This window comes from Dendroctonus ponderosae, unplaced genomic scaffold, assembly GCF_020466585.1.
Source record: "Dendroctonus ponderosae isolate FM_Combo_2020 unplaced genomic scaffold, Dpon_F_20191213v2 Dpon_F_20191213_7, whole genome shotgun sequence".
NCBI lineage: Eukaryota > Metazoa > Arthropoda > Insecta > Coleoptera > Curculionidae > Dendroctonus > Dendroctonus ponderosae.
Genome location: NW_026018916.1, coordinates 12830396 through 12846607, shown reverse-complemented (window position 1 = coordinate 12846607; position 16212 = coordinate 12830396). Strand labels below are relative to the sequence as shown.

Genomic DNA, 16212 nt, shown 5'->3' with positions numbered 1-16212 from the left:
ATGAAATAAACGATGTTTCAAAATTTTTACTTCACACTTTGACTGAGACCCAGGAAAGATAGGAATATCATAACAAGTACACGCAGTCAGGAAAATAAATCAAAATAAAGTGTTAGAAATTTTTACTCTTCACATGGACTAGACCAGTGTTTCGCAACTTTTTTGTGCCATGCCCCACCTTAGTCTTTTTAAAAATTTTATTTACTAAACTAAAAAAAAACTTCACATTTTTGGAGCCAATGAAACTGTTCAAAGTTTTTGTAGCTAATGTGTTTCTGACATAACTTAATATGGGTAATGAAGCCAAATATCTTCGCTTTTGCAGCGACAAGAGTTTTATTTGTTAATCCGTAAGCTCGTAATCAAAAGGGTACTGCGATATTCTTTGGACCAAAAGAAGACGATCTGACCTAACTTTTATTAACAAAAAATGTCTGGCTCCTCTGCTATTGATGGTCAAAGTTCTTCAAAAAAATTAGCTTTTTCGAAATATCGAGAGAATGGTACGATGTATTTTAGTGAAACTCGCTGTGAATTTGTTCTTATGTAAAACTTATATTTTGATGAAATAATCGGGTTCAGCCGTTTTGGACAAGTGGTGAATTCTTGAGTGTAGTGGTACAAAAACTACCAGAACTTTTTAGTTGGAGGATGAAATCAACTCATTTTTGACTAACCACCCACACTGAAATACATCGTACCATTCTCCCGATATTTCAAAAAAGATAAATTTTTTGAAGAACTATGACCATCAATAGCAGAAGAGCCAGATATTTTTTGTTAATAAAAGTTAGGTCAGATCGTCTTCTTTTGGTCCAAAGAATATCGCAGTACCCTTTTGAGCATGAGCTTACGGGTATTTAGTTAATAAATAACTCACAATTGCTTTACCATCGATTGTTAACAGATATTTCAGGTTTGTCTCTCAAAAAATCAGTAAGAGTAGCAAACAGTTCCATAAACTTTTTAAGTAGTTTCCTTTAGATAGCCATCGTGCATCAGTGTGAAGTAAAAGTCTCACATGGTCTTCATTTTGTTCTTAACAAAATAGCTTCAAGGGACGCTCACATTCGGCATTAACTTTAATAGCATTAACACACTTTATTACTGAATGTAGTTCTTCATTTAGAACAGGCAAGATGTTTTTAGCTACCAAGTTTTCCCAATGAATAACACAATGCACGAGAATAATTTTTGAATTTGCATGTTTCGCCAATTTCTCAGTCATCTTTCGTGCCCATCATATTAGGAGCATCATCATCATCATCATCATTTTCTTTCTTGAGGTTCGGTTTGGGTAGTCGTGAGAAAAGAAAGGAACACTTTTTTAGCTACCAAGCTTTCGGCGATTTCTGGTCGCCTTCTTCAGGGCTGAAAGAGTTATTAGAATTTTGTAACATGAGCTCTGAAGTAAATGAAGTACAAAACTTAAGGGGCATAAGTATACAGGGTACTTACTGCTAATTGTTTGTCATAGAAAATCTGGGAACCGTCCAGAATCATACTGTTGCAATCTTTTTAAACTTGAGTCACATTGCCGGGTTACAGGTTGTCATGGATTAAAAACTTTTTAAAATTAACCTAAACTTTATAAAATATCATTTTTGTGTCGAAACAAAGGGACGAATTACAATAACTTTGCACTTAATGATGAGCTGAAGGCTCAGTACATTGATATGATTTACTGTACACTTCTAATGCTAATCGAAACGCTTAAAGTTCGGAATTCCTCGAACGACGACGATATACAGGGTGATTCACGGTCCATGGCGTATTAGACGTTTAAGGAGAACGCGATGCACGATCTATCTGGAAATTTGTACAACCAAGTCACTGGATATGCGCTATCGGCCTAAAATATTTTCAGCAATGGGAGGTTGCCGCTTATACCGAAAAGTGCTATTTTAAAATAGACACCCTGTATATGATTGCACGCTTAGATTGGCTATACAGATCTGATTATTTTTGCATTAGGATTCTTATATTTATCTAAAGCGGTTTCCGAAATATTAATTAATTAATTGTTCCAAATTATTCAGGATATCTTGAAAATACTGACCTTTCGACTAGAGATAAAAACTGCTCCAATTATATTTTTTCAAATAGGGCACCCTGTATATTAGTTCAAATACGGGAAGACCGTACAACAAACTGGTTTGAAGAATTACAAAATCTGCAACTATTATGACATTTCATGGCTATTTTGACAAATACGTCGACATAATCGAATTTTTGCAAAAATGTCCATTTATTTCGGAAATTTGACTTTTTAGGTATATAAACATGATCCATCGTTTCACAGGGAATTTAACGGTCTTCCCGTATTTGAACTAATATACAGGGGGTTCTATTTGAAAAAAATGTAATTGGAGCAGTTTTTATCTCTAGCCGAAAGATCAGTATTTTCAAAACATCCTGTATAATTTGGAACAAATTGCTGGACGCCAGGCTCAAGCACAGGGTTTTCCTAACCTAGTACCAAATTTTTTAAATTTCTAGGTGTCGAAATCGCGTTGTAATACAAGATTCCTTGGGGCTACGTTTTGATTAAAAATAATGAATTTTATTTAATATTTGGGAAGCCGCTTTAGATATTTATAGGAATCGTTATGCAAAAATAATCAGATAATACTTAATACTATTATAAAAGAATCTTCTTCGAAATGTTAGAAATAGCCATAGAAGGGAAATCTATTAACAAAAGAACAGACAGTGAAGATTTCAGCTCTATTTACTCCAATCTAATAGACATTTGCAAAACGGAAACTTCCATAGGAACCGCGCATTAACACACACATTTACTTGGAATGTTGTCTCCTTAACAATTCACTTCTTCAAAATCCGAAATCAATTGTTTAAACTAGATTTTCTTCCTGTTGTTCAACGATTTTAACAGTGAAATAACTGGAAATAACCGACTCTTCTAATTATCTGTAGTAGAAGGAGTCCCAATACAATTGCTTTTGTGTAAACACTCACCTTAAAACCAATATCTGAATGCACGCAAGATTAATTGTTTCTACAACTTTGAAACGCGATTATTCGAAAATCTCTGAACAAAAAGCAACAAATTAGTAACCAATGTAAAGAGAATTTAAAACAGTTTGCCACTTGACCCCCCTTCTTATTTAAGATTCTATGGGTGACATCTACCCTTCCTAGGGGGTTGAAACAAGGAGGCTAAAAATATTCATTTAAAGTGTCCCCCTTACAATAAAAATTATATATATAATAAATATTTTTTTCTAAGAAAACACATAAAAGTTCTTTTTAAAAATGGAAAAAACATCTTAACACTAAAATATACCTAAACTAAGTAGTTTAACTTCATTTTCTTCCCCGAGTAATGATCCAGGGCTTAAACGAGAGTGCTTCTTCAAGTAACGGGTCTGTAGAAATTTAGTCTAAACTGAACGTAATGCAATAATTACCATAAATTGTCAAATTTGGTACCTTTTAGAACCAGACGACTTCATTTGATGCTATTGCAATTAAATCCAACGCCACTGTTTTGGCTTAAGAAAAACGTTAGTGTCGATTTGCTGCTAAAGTAGATGTTTTCGAGTCGTGTTAAGAGCACATTTTTTGTCTAGTATTTTCTATTGTTTAAAATAGCATTTACATTTTTGTGATATTTGACGTGACAAAAAAGATATACAGAAAATGAAATTTGGATAATAGGTAAAGTGCCATCTAGTGGCAAAGTGGGAAAACAATTTTTGATCAGAAAGTTAGAGATCACTAAGCAAAGACTGTGCCGATTTTCAAGTTGCTCCGCGAAGAAACGTTCAGAATAAGTCAAAAATTAAAAGAAAAAAAATACATTAAAGAGCTGTGACTGGGTGAATATTCAGATTTCTAATTTTCGTTACATGACTTACTAGCATTATTTTAGCATATGCAAGCATACCCTTAAAAATTTCCATGCGCATTTTCCGAACACCCTGTATATACTTAGTTCGGGATGTCAAAAGTCTGAACGCCCCCTGGCGTGAACTTATAAACTACACTTAACGAGTAACATTTGGTTTACTTCCTTTGTACATTGTCTTAGTAAGCTTCGAAACAAATATAAAGTATTGAATGGATCGGAAAGCGTAACTTGATTGCTCACAAGTGAGTGAGTATTATTTTTGGATCTTGTAGCCTTAAAAATATAGGTTAAAATATCAGATGTCAGGAAGGTATTAACAATATGATTCTGGCACTTAACAGTCGAAACTTTGGCAGAAACAGATTGATTTATAAGTTGAATTCACTATTTGATTATTTATAGTCAGCGGGTGCCTAGTTGAAAGAGAGGAAGGATTAAATTCAAAGCATCTGCTGTTATGTGGGATACTATTAGTAATGTAGGTACATACAGTACAAAATTGGCGTCATTCATCTGGAGGCGTTGTCTGGAGCTGTTATAGGAGTACAGAAAAAATAGTAAAATAAATTAATTGTTATTAAAAACTGAGAAATCTCCAAAAAACTTTATCATCAATACGGTAGCAATGTTTTTCAAGGTAATATGCCTAATTAACATTGCGAAAATACCTGTTGCTTCGTAATTATTAAAAACTCGGGTAACCATGGAATTATACAGAGTGACAATAAGATAGACAAAGATAAACGGTAAATTCAACAAAATTCGTTGACTGCGCAACGTACTTTCGACATGTCAAGCTGTTCTCATAACCTCGAATTCTACGGGGTTTGGTGTTTACATAAATAATCCATACAACACCAAACATATGAATGGTTAACTCCCAGCAAGCTAGTGCCTGTGTAATCTTATTATCCACTATTATCAAACAGCTCCTCGTATTCAGTTAATTAACTCGTGCTCCATTTGTATCTCCTTGTGCTGTGTGTATCGTACAGACGTGGTAGGAATGTAGCCCTATTTCGCTATTTATTTGGTGCTTGGGAAAGTGTCAGTTATTGTGTTCTGCGTGCTCCTGGAAGGCCCTGATTCGATTATGCCCAATACTTCGATACCAGAATATCGATTGTCGTCTACTATCTTCCTGGAACCACTCTCCTCGCCCTTTGTTGGCGTGAGTTCTTTCAGTTTCTGCCATATTACTGTAGCATTTCCCCCGAATTAATCGCATATCCGCAAATTCKTGAAASGAAATTCAAAGTAAGTCACAGTTTGACAAATTATTGTTTTTATTGACAAGGGTTATCCACCTGTAACTCTGTTAATGATAGAAAACATCATTGCCGCTGTGATTTTTCATCACAAAATTGTAGATGAGAACTTTTTTATATAAAAAATTTTCGTAATTTGAAGCAAAGAGCGTAATTTTTCCTTTTGAATGCTTAAGTATTCCAATATGCTACCCATTAAACATGGAACAATTTCTAAATAATGCTTAACAACAAAGTTGAAATTTGGTTTGGTCTTCAACTGTTAATTTCTTCTAGAAATTTTCGAAAAAAAAATTTTCAATATTTTTCTCGTACTCCTTGAGTTCCGTAAGTGAGCCTTTATCACCCCTTAAAAGGAATGACGCCAATTTTGAATCACCCTGTATATGTATTCACATTACAAGACATTTCCATGGCTGAGAATTTCGCCAGATGGTGTCCTTAAAAATAAAAAACCATATAGGTTTTTTTATCATTTTTAATTGCAGAGGGGAAGCTAATTCTTAAATCATCACTCGTTCCTTGAATTTGTTTATCGGGCTTTCACAATGGCCCCACCCTTGCTCACCTCATGGAACTCACGCTTGTCACGAAATGTTGTTCTATGTTATTGATAGCCCTTTAATTCACATGAGCTAATAAGTCTCTTCTTCTAAACCTGTCCATGCTGCAGGTAAATTTCTGAAGGGCTTGAATTAACCCCATATATGTTTGTAACCACAACTTGACCACTTTTTCTCTATGGAAAGTAATGAAAAATTATACTTCTGTCTACCTTTATTCGTTTAACAGTTTGTATTATAAACAGTATTCTTAACCACGATAATTTTCCTCATATTCGCAAAAATCTCAACATAAACTAGACACTCACGTTCCGCTTGGTTACCAAATGTTACCAAATCTGCCATATTTGTTAACGTCTGTCAGTGCACCCGAGTCCACCATCCTTTTTCAAGTAGCTGTCTTAGTATAAACAGTTGGTCTATTGTTGATCTGTATGACCTAAATCCGGCTAAGTATTCGTTCAGTATGATTTCCGCATATGGGGTTAATCTGTCCAAGATAATGTTTTATATGCAGTCTTCATTAGGGAGGTTCCTCTGTAGTTGGAGCATTTAGCCTTGTGCCCTTGTTTGTGGATGGACACGACACTACTTTCCTCCCATCTTGTGGATATGATTTCTTCTCGCCGTATTCGTACTTCTCGCACGTATATTCTACGTGCACACCGACCGAGCTTCTTGAGTGATTATCTCGAAAACGGTGAGAGATATCGACTTCGAACAAGTGCAAATGTTTTGTTTAAAAAATATCGTAGAATGTGATTTGACCAACCGTATGACCATTTTTGAAAAGCCAAAAAAGTTCTGATGTCTTAAATAACTCCATACTATTGCAGCTCGCGCCCTCTAGCAACTACAAGCCAACCAATAGGGAATTTGGATTTGACAATCTAAAGAAAACCCCAAACACAAAATTTTTGTGGTACTAGTAAAACTGGTTAAAAATATATTCAGAAAAAACGAAATTTTTATTTACACTTTGACACTGTATGTCGGAATCTATTAACTTTCGGATAAGACAAATTTGCCTGAAACGCAATATTTTAGCCTAAACAATATGTTAGTGAATTTTTCGACATTAGTTGAGGACCACCCTGTAGAACGCGATTTTTTAGTGCCCTCAGCTGTGGAGAACCTTTTCTTGGGACGTTACAGGTTGTATTTCCCACGGATTTTCTTTCATTACACTCATGCTGATGTTGGATACACCGGTAATTAGAAGAGTGAAAAAAGTCAAAAGAAAACAATGATCACGTGAGATTAATCTAGCTCTTAGCGGATTTTCGCTTTAGAGTTATATTATGGGCCGGATTTCGGGATTTTTTGTTTTATCTTGGCGAATTGTTGAAAAACTGACCAACCGCTTCGCTTTAGTACCCGAAAAAAATCCTGGAACCTTTCAAAAATTTCCTATTAAAGTGAGGTTTTCCTCATTTAAAGCCGCATATTTTCTCTTGCGAGTGATTTTTTGGGCAGGTTTGAGAATTTTTTGTTATTTCCTTGACATTTTTTTAAAATTCGTCTATCTATATCAACGGCCAATCTCTCCCCCTTAGTAACTGAAAACATCCTGGCAATTCCCAGAAATTTCCTAATCAAGTGAAGTTTTCCTCACTTAAAGCAACCGATTTTCTATTTCGAGTGATGTTATGGGCCGCTTTCAGGAATTTTTGGTTTCTTCTTGGCAAGTTTTTCAAAAATCAGTGTTGTCCAACAACTAACTCATCGCTTCGCTTTAGTATCTGAAAATATCCTGAAAACTCCCAGAAAGTTTTTATTAAAATGAGGTTTTCCTCATTTAAAGCAGCATATTTTCTTTAGTGATATTCTGGCTAGGCTTGAGAGATTTTCTGTTTTTTCTTGGCAATTTTTTAAAAATCCGTCTGTCTATACCAACGGCCAATCGGTTCCCCTTGGTAACTGAAAACATCCTGGAAACTCCCAGGGATTTTCTAATCAAGTGGGTTTTCCTCCCTTAAAGCAGCCGATTTTCCCTTTCAAGTGATGTTATAGGCCGCGTTCAGGAATTTTTGGTTTTATCTTAACGAATTTTTGAAAAACTCGTGATGTGCACGTACCCTAGAGTTGTTAAATTGTTTACCTCGTGTCATGCGGGTAACTTGTCCGAGCCAGGTGCCGTGTCGTTTTTTAACTTGTTTAAATCATTTTGGGTTTCTTCAACGCATGGTTCTACAACGGTTACCGCTACTATAATGTAGGTGTCTTCCGTGTGAGATTATTTTTATTTTGCGTTCAGGAGCTTCTTAAAATATCCCTTCCATTCTTCAATTAGCTTTGTTGATCAGCTCAATTGATATTTGATTTAGCAAATTGCCTTGTAGAATTCTCTGGAGCCCATATCAGCTCCGTCTGTTTCTATTGCTTTATGCTTTTGTCGTTCGTACTCTCTTTTCTTTGCTCTCAATATTTATCTTGTTTCCTTCCGACATTCCACGTATTTCCTGCTACTTTCATTGATCTGAAATTGCATCATTCTCAATTAAATTCTTATTTTCGTTCTCATTCTCAATTTCGTTATTGTTCATCGTCAACAATCTTAATGGACAGTAGATACAAACACAGTTACAATCACAGTTGTCGTGATTGTGATGTATTTGTGAGTTGATATTCTAAAGCGAATTCTAAGATTATAATTTGATATAACATTTCTGTATACAATAGAAGTAGTCATAGAAAGTCAACCTGGCCCAAAAAACAGGCATGAAAACGCAAATTTAAAATGCTATACTTACGAATATATTTTATTTATTTTTTAAAATGAACCAAAGTCACCCCGCTGGATTAAAGTCACCCGAATTTACCGTGCTAACATATAGTGGGTTTTTCATACGCTCTAATTTTTGGACGGAATGGCGAATGAAATTTTATTTATTAAAGTGATTGAAGTACATGAATTGCAGATGGTACCCGTGATCTAAAAAGCGCATATTTCGAGTAAAATAATTGATGTGCAAACTTGGAAACAGAACAGAGAAAGTTAAATTTTACATCTTTAAAGTGGTGTCAATCAGAAATTTAATGTCGACCACTTCTCTACGGCGCAATTACAATTTAATAGTACAATTTAAATTTAGAAATGGAAATACGAATATCAAGTAATTGCTTTAAAGACCAGCATTAGTGTTGTCACTAATGACCTTTCTGCGCTTTACCATTCCGACTATTACCAAAAGTAATAGTCGGAATACAGAATACAGAATACAGGAATACAGAATGTCTCAAAAGACATTCTGTATCAGTTATTTCACGTTTTTGTGTGTCTATAACAGCGCTATATTCTATCATTGCGCAGCTAGTCTATAAGACTCGCCACAAGTTCTGTGTGTGTACTTACATTATTTTAGGGTATTTGTTACTTTGTTGTAATGTAATCGTCGGTAATAAACGGTTTGTTTGTTTAATTACCGAAGTAAACTTTACAATCGGGTGTTATTTTCCATTTTAAAATTAATTTTTGAGCTTTATTCAAGACACTCGAAAGAGTTATAAAAAACATAATAAATACGTTTGTAAGTAAAGTTTTTTTTATTTCTACTGTAAATATACTATCAATCTTTATTAATTGCAATTAATCGTTATTTATCTGCAAATGTTATATAATGACTTTGATTTCGCACTCTTTCAAATGTCATAATGATGTCTATTACCGCACTAATGGTTTTAAAAAATATTACCGCACTAGTGCCGTAATAAATATAACGATCATTGCCAAAGTTGTTTCTTAAAATTGTTCATTTTTAAATAAGTTCAAGCGATGATCTGCCATGTGATATTGAGAACGAAGATTTTAATGTTGTTTCGGATCTTCTGCCAGGGAAACCACGGAAGAGCTCCAAGAAGCTTTTGATCGGTACCAGAAATGGTGCAGTAAGCGAAAGATACACACACAAGAACATCGAACACCAAAGGGACGAGGGTTTCTGTATTTTGCTTACTTTGCTAAAATATACTAATAATCCTTTCTCGCTTGTTAAGTTGAGTATCTTTAATTCACTGCACCATTTCTGGTACCGATCAAAAGCTTCTTGGTATTTCTTCCGTGGTTTTCCAAGCACAAGATCCGAAACAACATCCATAAAAGCTTCGTTCTCTAAATCACATGGCAGATCATCACTTGAACTCATTATAAAATGAGTAATTTTAAAACACAACTTTGACAATGATTCTGATGGCAATGACAATTTTCCATTACCGGTGTTCTGTATTCAATTTTATAACTAATTATTTTTACTCAAATAATCATTAAAATAATAATTGTTATAGTTGTAGATAAAACATTGTACGAAGGATATTATATTATTAACGCACTTATGTGATCACACTTAACGCACTTATGTGCAAATCTTCACATGCGTGCGTTAATACAAATTATCATATACTATCAAATTAATCTGAAGTATTTTACGAAGAAAAGGTACTCTAAATGTACTTCGCTCAGGCGCACCATTTTCCACCTAAATGGCTTTAAAAATATCACAGTTATCCACACACATTTTATATTTTAAGTTAATGTTATTATCGACACTAATTTATTTTATATTATTATCGACACTAACTAACTTTCCATTTTCTTGAATACATACTCTGGATTTTTTCCTAATATGTTAGGTGGCACGGATAATTTCAAAAGGGGTTAGTTTTATTTGATTTCCGGCCGCGCAAATCCGCCGTAGAAGCTCTTCTGGGCTATCTACTTCTGTGGCATAAATAATATTTGACAAATTACCCCACAGATAATAATCCAAAGGATATAGATCAGGCGATCGAGCTGGCCAGTTTACTGGGCCACCTCGACCTATCCACCTGCTTGGAAAATGTTGGTTTAGCCAATTTCTCACAGGTTGGCCAAAGTGGGCTGGCGCCCCATCATCAGCTGGAAGAACATTTCTAACCGAGCGCTTATAGGAATATTTTCTAACATGGACTAACAAGGCCTAAAGGGTCAAAGATTTTTTAACTTTCTGATAAAATAGGCCGCTTAGTAACACATTTTACATGCGGTAGTGGTTTAACCATGAAAATTACCTTGTCATTAGGTGGAGACCATATTAAACCAAGTGTATTTTTACCATCATTTTCACAAAACTCAACAATCTTCGAATGGTTGTTATCATTGGGAATAAAATCCAGAATATCACAGATATTAGAATAAAACTTCCTCAAATAAAAACCACCTTTTTTCACTATTGCGAAAACCAGTGTGCTTATGCGCTTTAGATTCGCAATTGTTTCAGCACCTATTAGTCATCGACATAAAAATCAGATTTTATTATCTGAGCGATATCTGGATGGTTTTTTTCACTATCGGTCGCCAACTGGAATAAACACCTAATTGCCAAAAAAGAAGATGATGCTGTGCCATAAGTAACTGTAGTTAACTCATAAGTATCCAGAGTGTCCTCAGGATTAAAACCCCAAGATGTTCTTTGCAAAGATTCGGTGAAACTAGAACACACCTGTACGAGTACATCTTAGAACAAACAGCAGCAACTACATAATTATGTTGCCTAAAACGAATTAAAATGGAAAATAGGTCTCGCTGAATTGGTGAACCAACCATTTGAATATTATTTAAAGAACACCTAGTGGAACTTGGCAGCAAAGCGTTAAAGACCGCGCGAAGACTAGTTGAATGCAGTCTAACCCCTTAGTCTTAGTCCCCACACTAATTTGGAAATAGGCAAAGTACCGGTAATCTTTGGAACAACAAAACAATAAATTTGGAGGAAAATGGGCCAACAAACTGTATTGACATTTTGTCATTATTGTATCTTTTTTCTAAAAGATCCCAAGCCACTTGATAGTTATCTGAGGAAAAGTCCACAGAAGATATGATCTGTAAAGGCTCATTTTTTAAAGATGCACGAAGATAATGAAATCGTTGAATATCCGAAATCGACTCATTTTTGCTAATAAGTGAATCAAACACATTTTGCCAATTTTCTAAACTGCCATCAAAAGTAGGCAAATGAATGTCCGGAAGGTTAACACTTTGTAAAGGATTATTATATGCTGAAACACTAGATTTGTTTAAATCATCATTAACTGCAAACGATTTATTGATATGCAAATATTTTTTAGCTAAAGAAATTTGAGCATAGTATTTGTCTTCGAAATCATACCTTTAATGATACTCTCTTTCTAACTCACCTTCTTTACAGGATGATTCAATTTGATTTTGAACGTGTAAATGTTTTCAAGTAAACTACCTTCAATACCCATAATTCTAGTCTCAAGTTCGAGAATATCTTTGGGCAAAATATTAGTTTTATCTTTCAAATTGTCAAGATATTTACTAAAATGTGTTAGGCTTGCCTTAACATCACCTCTTTGCCTTCTAAATGAATCCATTTCAAACGTGCAATATGCAATAAATATTACAACGTGAATAATAAATGTGACAATAAATTAACCGTTATGAAGCGATTATTAGTAAAGTGTCCTATACTTTGCTGTGACTTTTTGCTTTTTAAATGGTATTCCTTTTTCTTGGTCTGTTGCAAGCGCCGGTGCTAGCCATAAATTACTCCTAAAGCTAATTTTCCTTTTCTACTGTCTGGTTCCTTGTCTGTTGCAAGCGACGATGCAAGCCATAAAAATCTCCTGAAGCGTAAATTCAGTTTCCACTTGGGGCTGCTGAGCACACTACAACAACTCTCCAAAAACTTAGCTGATTACCAAAATCCGGCTCGAAGGACCATGTAAATAGTTTATTGAAATTCGAAACTATTTTGCCATAAAGAATAAACTGCAATAAAACTTCACACAAGTTGGATTACATTGGATTCTTTTTCGTTGACTTTTCTTTTTCCATGCAGCCTGTCTATCTACCAGTCTTGTCCACTGTCAAAACTTTTCCCTGTCTCTATAACAATATTGAACTGAACATAGATAGGCCTTTTCGGGTTAATATCATACAGGGTGATTCAAAATTGGCGTCAATCCTGTGGAGGTGTTGTCTGGGAGTGTCTTGGGAGTACAGAAAAAATAGTAAAAAAATCAAAGGGTATTAAAAACTCAGATATTTGCAAAAAACTAGATCAGAAGGATGGCAACAATGTTTTTCAAGGTAATCTGCCTACTTAACATTTCGTCAATACCTGTTTCTTCGTAATTATTAAAAACTCCGGTAACCATGGATAAACATGAAGCAAAGAAAATAATAAAGACAATAACAGCGTTGAGGTTAGAATAACGGTGTCACCTTGCGGTCAGTGCTGCGACAAAACAGCCTCCGAGTGCTGCCATCTTTTCGGGGCAATATTTGCAGGTGCAAAAACATCATTGCCGCTTTGACTTTTGATCAAAAAATTGTAGAAGAGTACTTTATTAATATCAAAAATTTTCATAATTTGACAAAAAAACAGTAATTTTTCTTTTGAATTCTTAAGTATTCCAATAGGCTACCAATCAAACGTGGGACCTTTTCAAAATATTGCTTAATAGCAAAGTTGATTCGATTTTCAACTGTTAATATCTTCTTGAAATTTTAAGTGGGCCCCTATATATTAAAAGGAATGACACAAATTTTGAATCACCTTTTATATACCCTTTCAACCATGCTAACACAAACTGAATTTAGTAGTTAATTAGCCCCAAAGTTTATCCAGCTATTTGAGGATTTTTCACCCAAATTGTTTAGTATGTTTCTGTATTATTTAGTTAATTTTAGTGCGATTGCTTCTCTTTGTATCTAGTAAGGCAATGTAATCTCGAAAACTGCTTAAAATCACCTACATAACTCCAATCACGACAATTATTTACCAAAGGATAACAACGTCATAGTTAAAACTTGAGAACAACACAAGAACAAGCGTTCGTTTTTGTCGTTGTTTATTTTGGATAAAAAAAAAACATTATTTTGGAATATCTTAATTTTTGTAATCGTAGAATACAAATTTTTGCAGGTGTACTTCAACTTCTCCAGAACAGAACGTCGCGTAGATTTTTACAGTCGCGGCTTACCCCAGAGATGGAAAGGAAATTAGTGTTTTTAACGTCTCAAGTCCGATTTGGAAACCATAAGCGATATCAGGATTGGTTTCAGAGACAGTATCTCGCCACGCCGGAGTCTCAGTCACTAAGATGTGATATTATCAGGTTTGTCTTTTAACTGTTTAAATACAGCATGGTTATAGATGTCGCTATTGCCGTGATTCTCAGCTGGACCTGGGTAACACTGATATGAACGACACTGTCGCAGCGCTTCGGCACACAAACCGTAATTGGCAAGCTAGATTTTGAAGACAAGTTTGTGTCGCCACCTATGGTCGATGCGCGAAACTTGGAATGTTTGGAATGCTACTAATTTATCCGAGAATTGTTTTCTAATGATTGGTTTCATCAAGACTTACCAGGCCGAAAACTGCAAGTTTGACAAACGGTTATCAGCCTGATAAATATATCATGTCAATAAAAGTAGACGCCTGTATTCTGCAACACGGCATGGTGGTGCCATCTAAGACATAGAACAGCATTTCACTCAGCAGCAATGCGCTTTGATGGTGCCATTCGACCAGTTTCAGTCTTACCCAGGTCTATTTTAAGCCACTGTGCCACGGCACTTTGGCGCGCCGCAAAATTCTTAAAGTGTGCCACCAAATTTTATAGATGTACATATGTAGTAAAAATTATAATACATTTTAATAAAGAGTAAAGTTTCAATGAAAAAAAACTTATATACAGGGTGGTTTTTTAGTGCGATGAGTTCATTATTTCCGATGGTGTTGAACTTTCGAAAAATAGTTTCATATAAAGTTGTTGACGCACAAAGTGTGCACATTTTAAAAATATCTTACATGATACCTCAGAAAAGCGAGGCAAAATCAAAGTGTATTTTTTTAAAATATAACCACCTATTTTTTATTACCTCGTGGAATGCAGCTTGAAACGCTGCATATGCACCGTAAATCGTTTTCTTCTTACTTGCGACGTTGGAAGATTATCGCCATTTTAGTAAAATTCTGCTTAAAATCATGGTATCTAAAAATTCATTGTAGAAGCAAGAAAAGCAGTTAAAGATGCAAAAAATACGTCTTTCCAATCACCACAGATCTGTTAAGAATTTCATTGAACCAAAATATCAATACATTGTACAGGGTGTTAACAATGTGAACTTCAATCTGAAAGTTTTTATCGCAATATAACTTGTTTTTCAAATGGAAGTACCTCTATATATTAATACGTCATTAGATAGACAATTTACAAAGTTACAAATTTACACTTTAAGCTGTGAAATCAACCGTTTTCAAATTATAATTTATTTTATTTAAAAATTTCAAAAAGTTGCTACATTTTGTAAGGTGTGTAACACTATACGCGGTAGATGAGTTTCGTCCATCCTCTTTACGTGACTGTACAAGTTCTTTGTCTTCCCTATCGCACCACGTCCTGCACTCCACACTGTTCCCAGATATCCGTGTTTCTCACCCTGTTTCTCCTGGTTTTTCCCACGATCGTTCTTCATTCAGAGTCTTCATCTCTGCTGCTCGCAGCATACACTTTGTTTTATTTGTTTCTTCTCGTATCTCTATGCCGTATGTCATAATGGGTCTCACGCATGTTTTGTATATTTTTACTTTGCTCTCTGTTCGCATGTACATATTGATTTGCCCATGCGATTTCCCTAAGGCATCCTGATACTGCCGCAGCTTTATTGATTTGGCTTCTTAGGTCCTTTACTGTGTCATGACTACTTGACAGGTCTGCACCAAGGTATTTAAATTGTAATACTTGTTCTGTAATTTTGTCTTCGATAGCAAGTTTACATCGAACAGGTTCCCTGGCGATTGTCATACTATTTGTTTTGTTAATAGAGATTCAGCCCTGTGCTGTATCACTCACGTTAACTTTAACGTGCATGTTACCCGTCAAACACGTTATGTGGCTCCAACTGGTGTGTTGTATCAGTAAAACGTTTATATTATAACAGGCGCACGCTATCGACGAACGTTATATTAAGAAATAGCGCTTCAGAATAACAGCATCAAATCACATGCCGCTATCGAACTTAACGTGCGTCCCTCGAAGTCAAGCTCGGAGGAATAAATAAAACAATTTTGTTTAATCAGAGCGTAATTTTATGTTTTAGCTATAATTAGTTTTTAATTTAAAACGAAAATATATCTTTTGGTGGTTTCATAAGGTTAGCTTTATTAGAACAATTAGTAAATGGTCTTGAAAATAAACTTTACTTTCGTCCACAAACTCTACTAAATTTTCAAGTTGTTTGCGGGTTGTTTTTTTTTCTGCTTCTGTACATGCTCCATTGAAAGTGTTTGAGAAGATAGGTCAAGAACAATAACGAACGAAATTGAAAGTGAATGCAAATCATAAACAAAGACAAATAGGGTAGTAGGTGGTCCAACTGGTCACAACGTGCACATGTGGTGGCGGTGCATATGTTTTAGAAGCTTCGATGGTTTGATGTTAACTCTCTCTCTAACTAATAGACTATTCGTATAAGGGCATCTCACTTTATGCATCC

The 16212-nt window shown here is 35.0% G+C and overlaps 1 protein-coding gene across 1 annotated transcript in view; it reads left to right on the top strand.

Annotated features, from left to right (window-relative positions):
* The window catches only part of LOC109542358 (integrator complex subunit 3 homolog), a 47775-nt gene that overhangs the window by 7079 nt on the left and 24484 nt on the right, over nucleotides 1-16212 (top strand). The window contains exons 4-5 of the mRNA XM_048668300.1: nucleotides 9473-9648; nucleotides 13586-13826. Coding sequence (XP_048524257.1) covers nucleotides 9473-9648; nucleotides 13586-13826 — 417 coding nt within the window. The remainder of the gene's footprint in view (nucleotides 1-9472; nucleotides 9649-13585; nucleotides 13827-16212) is intronic.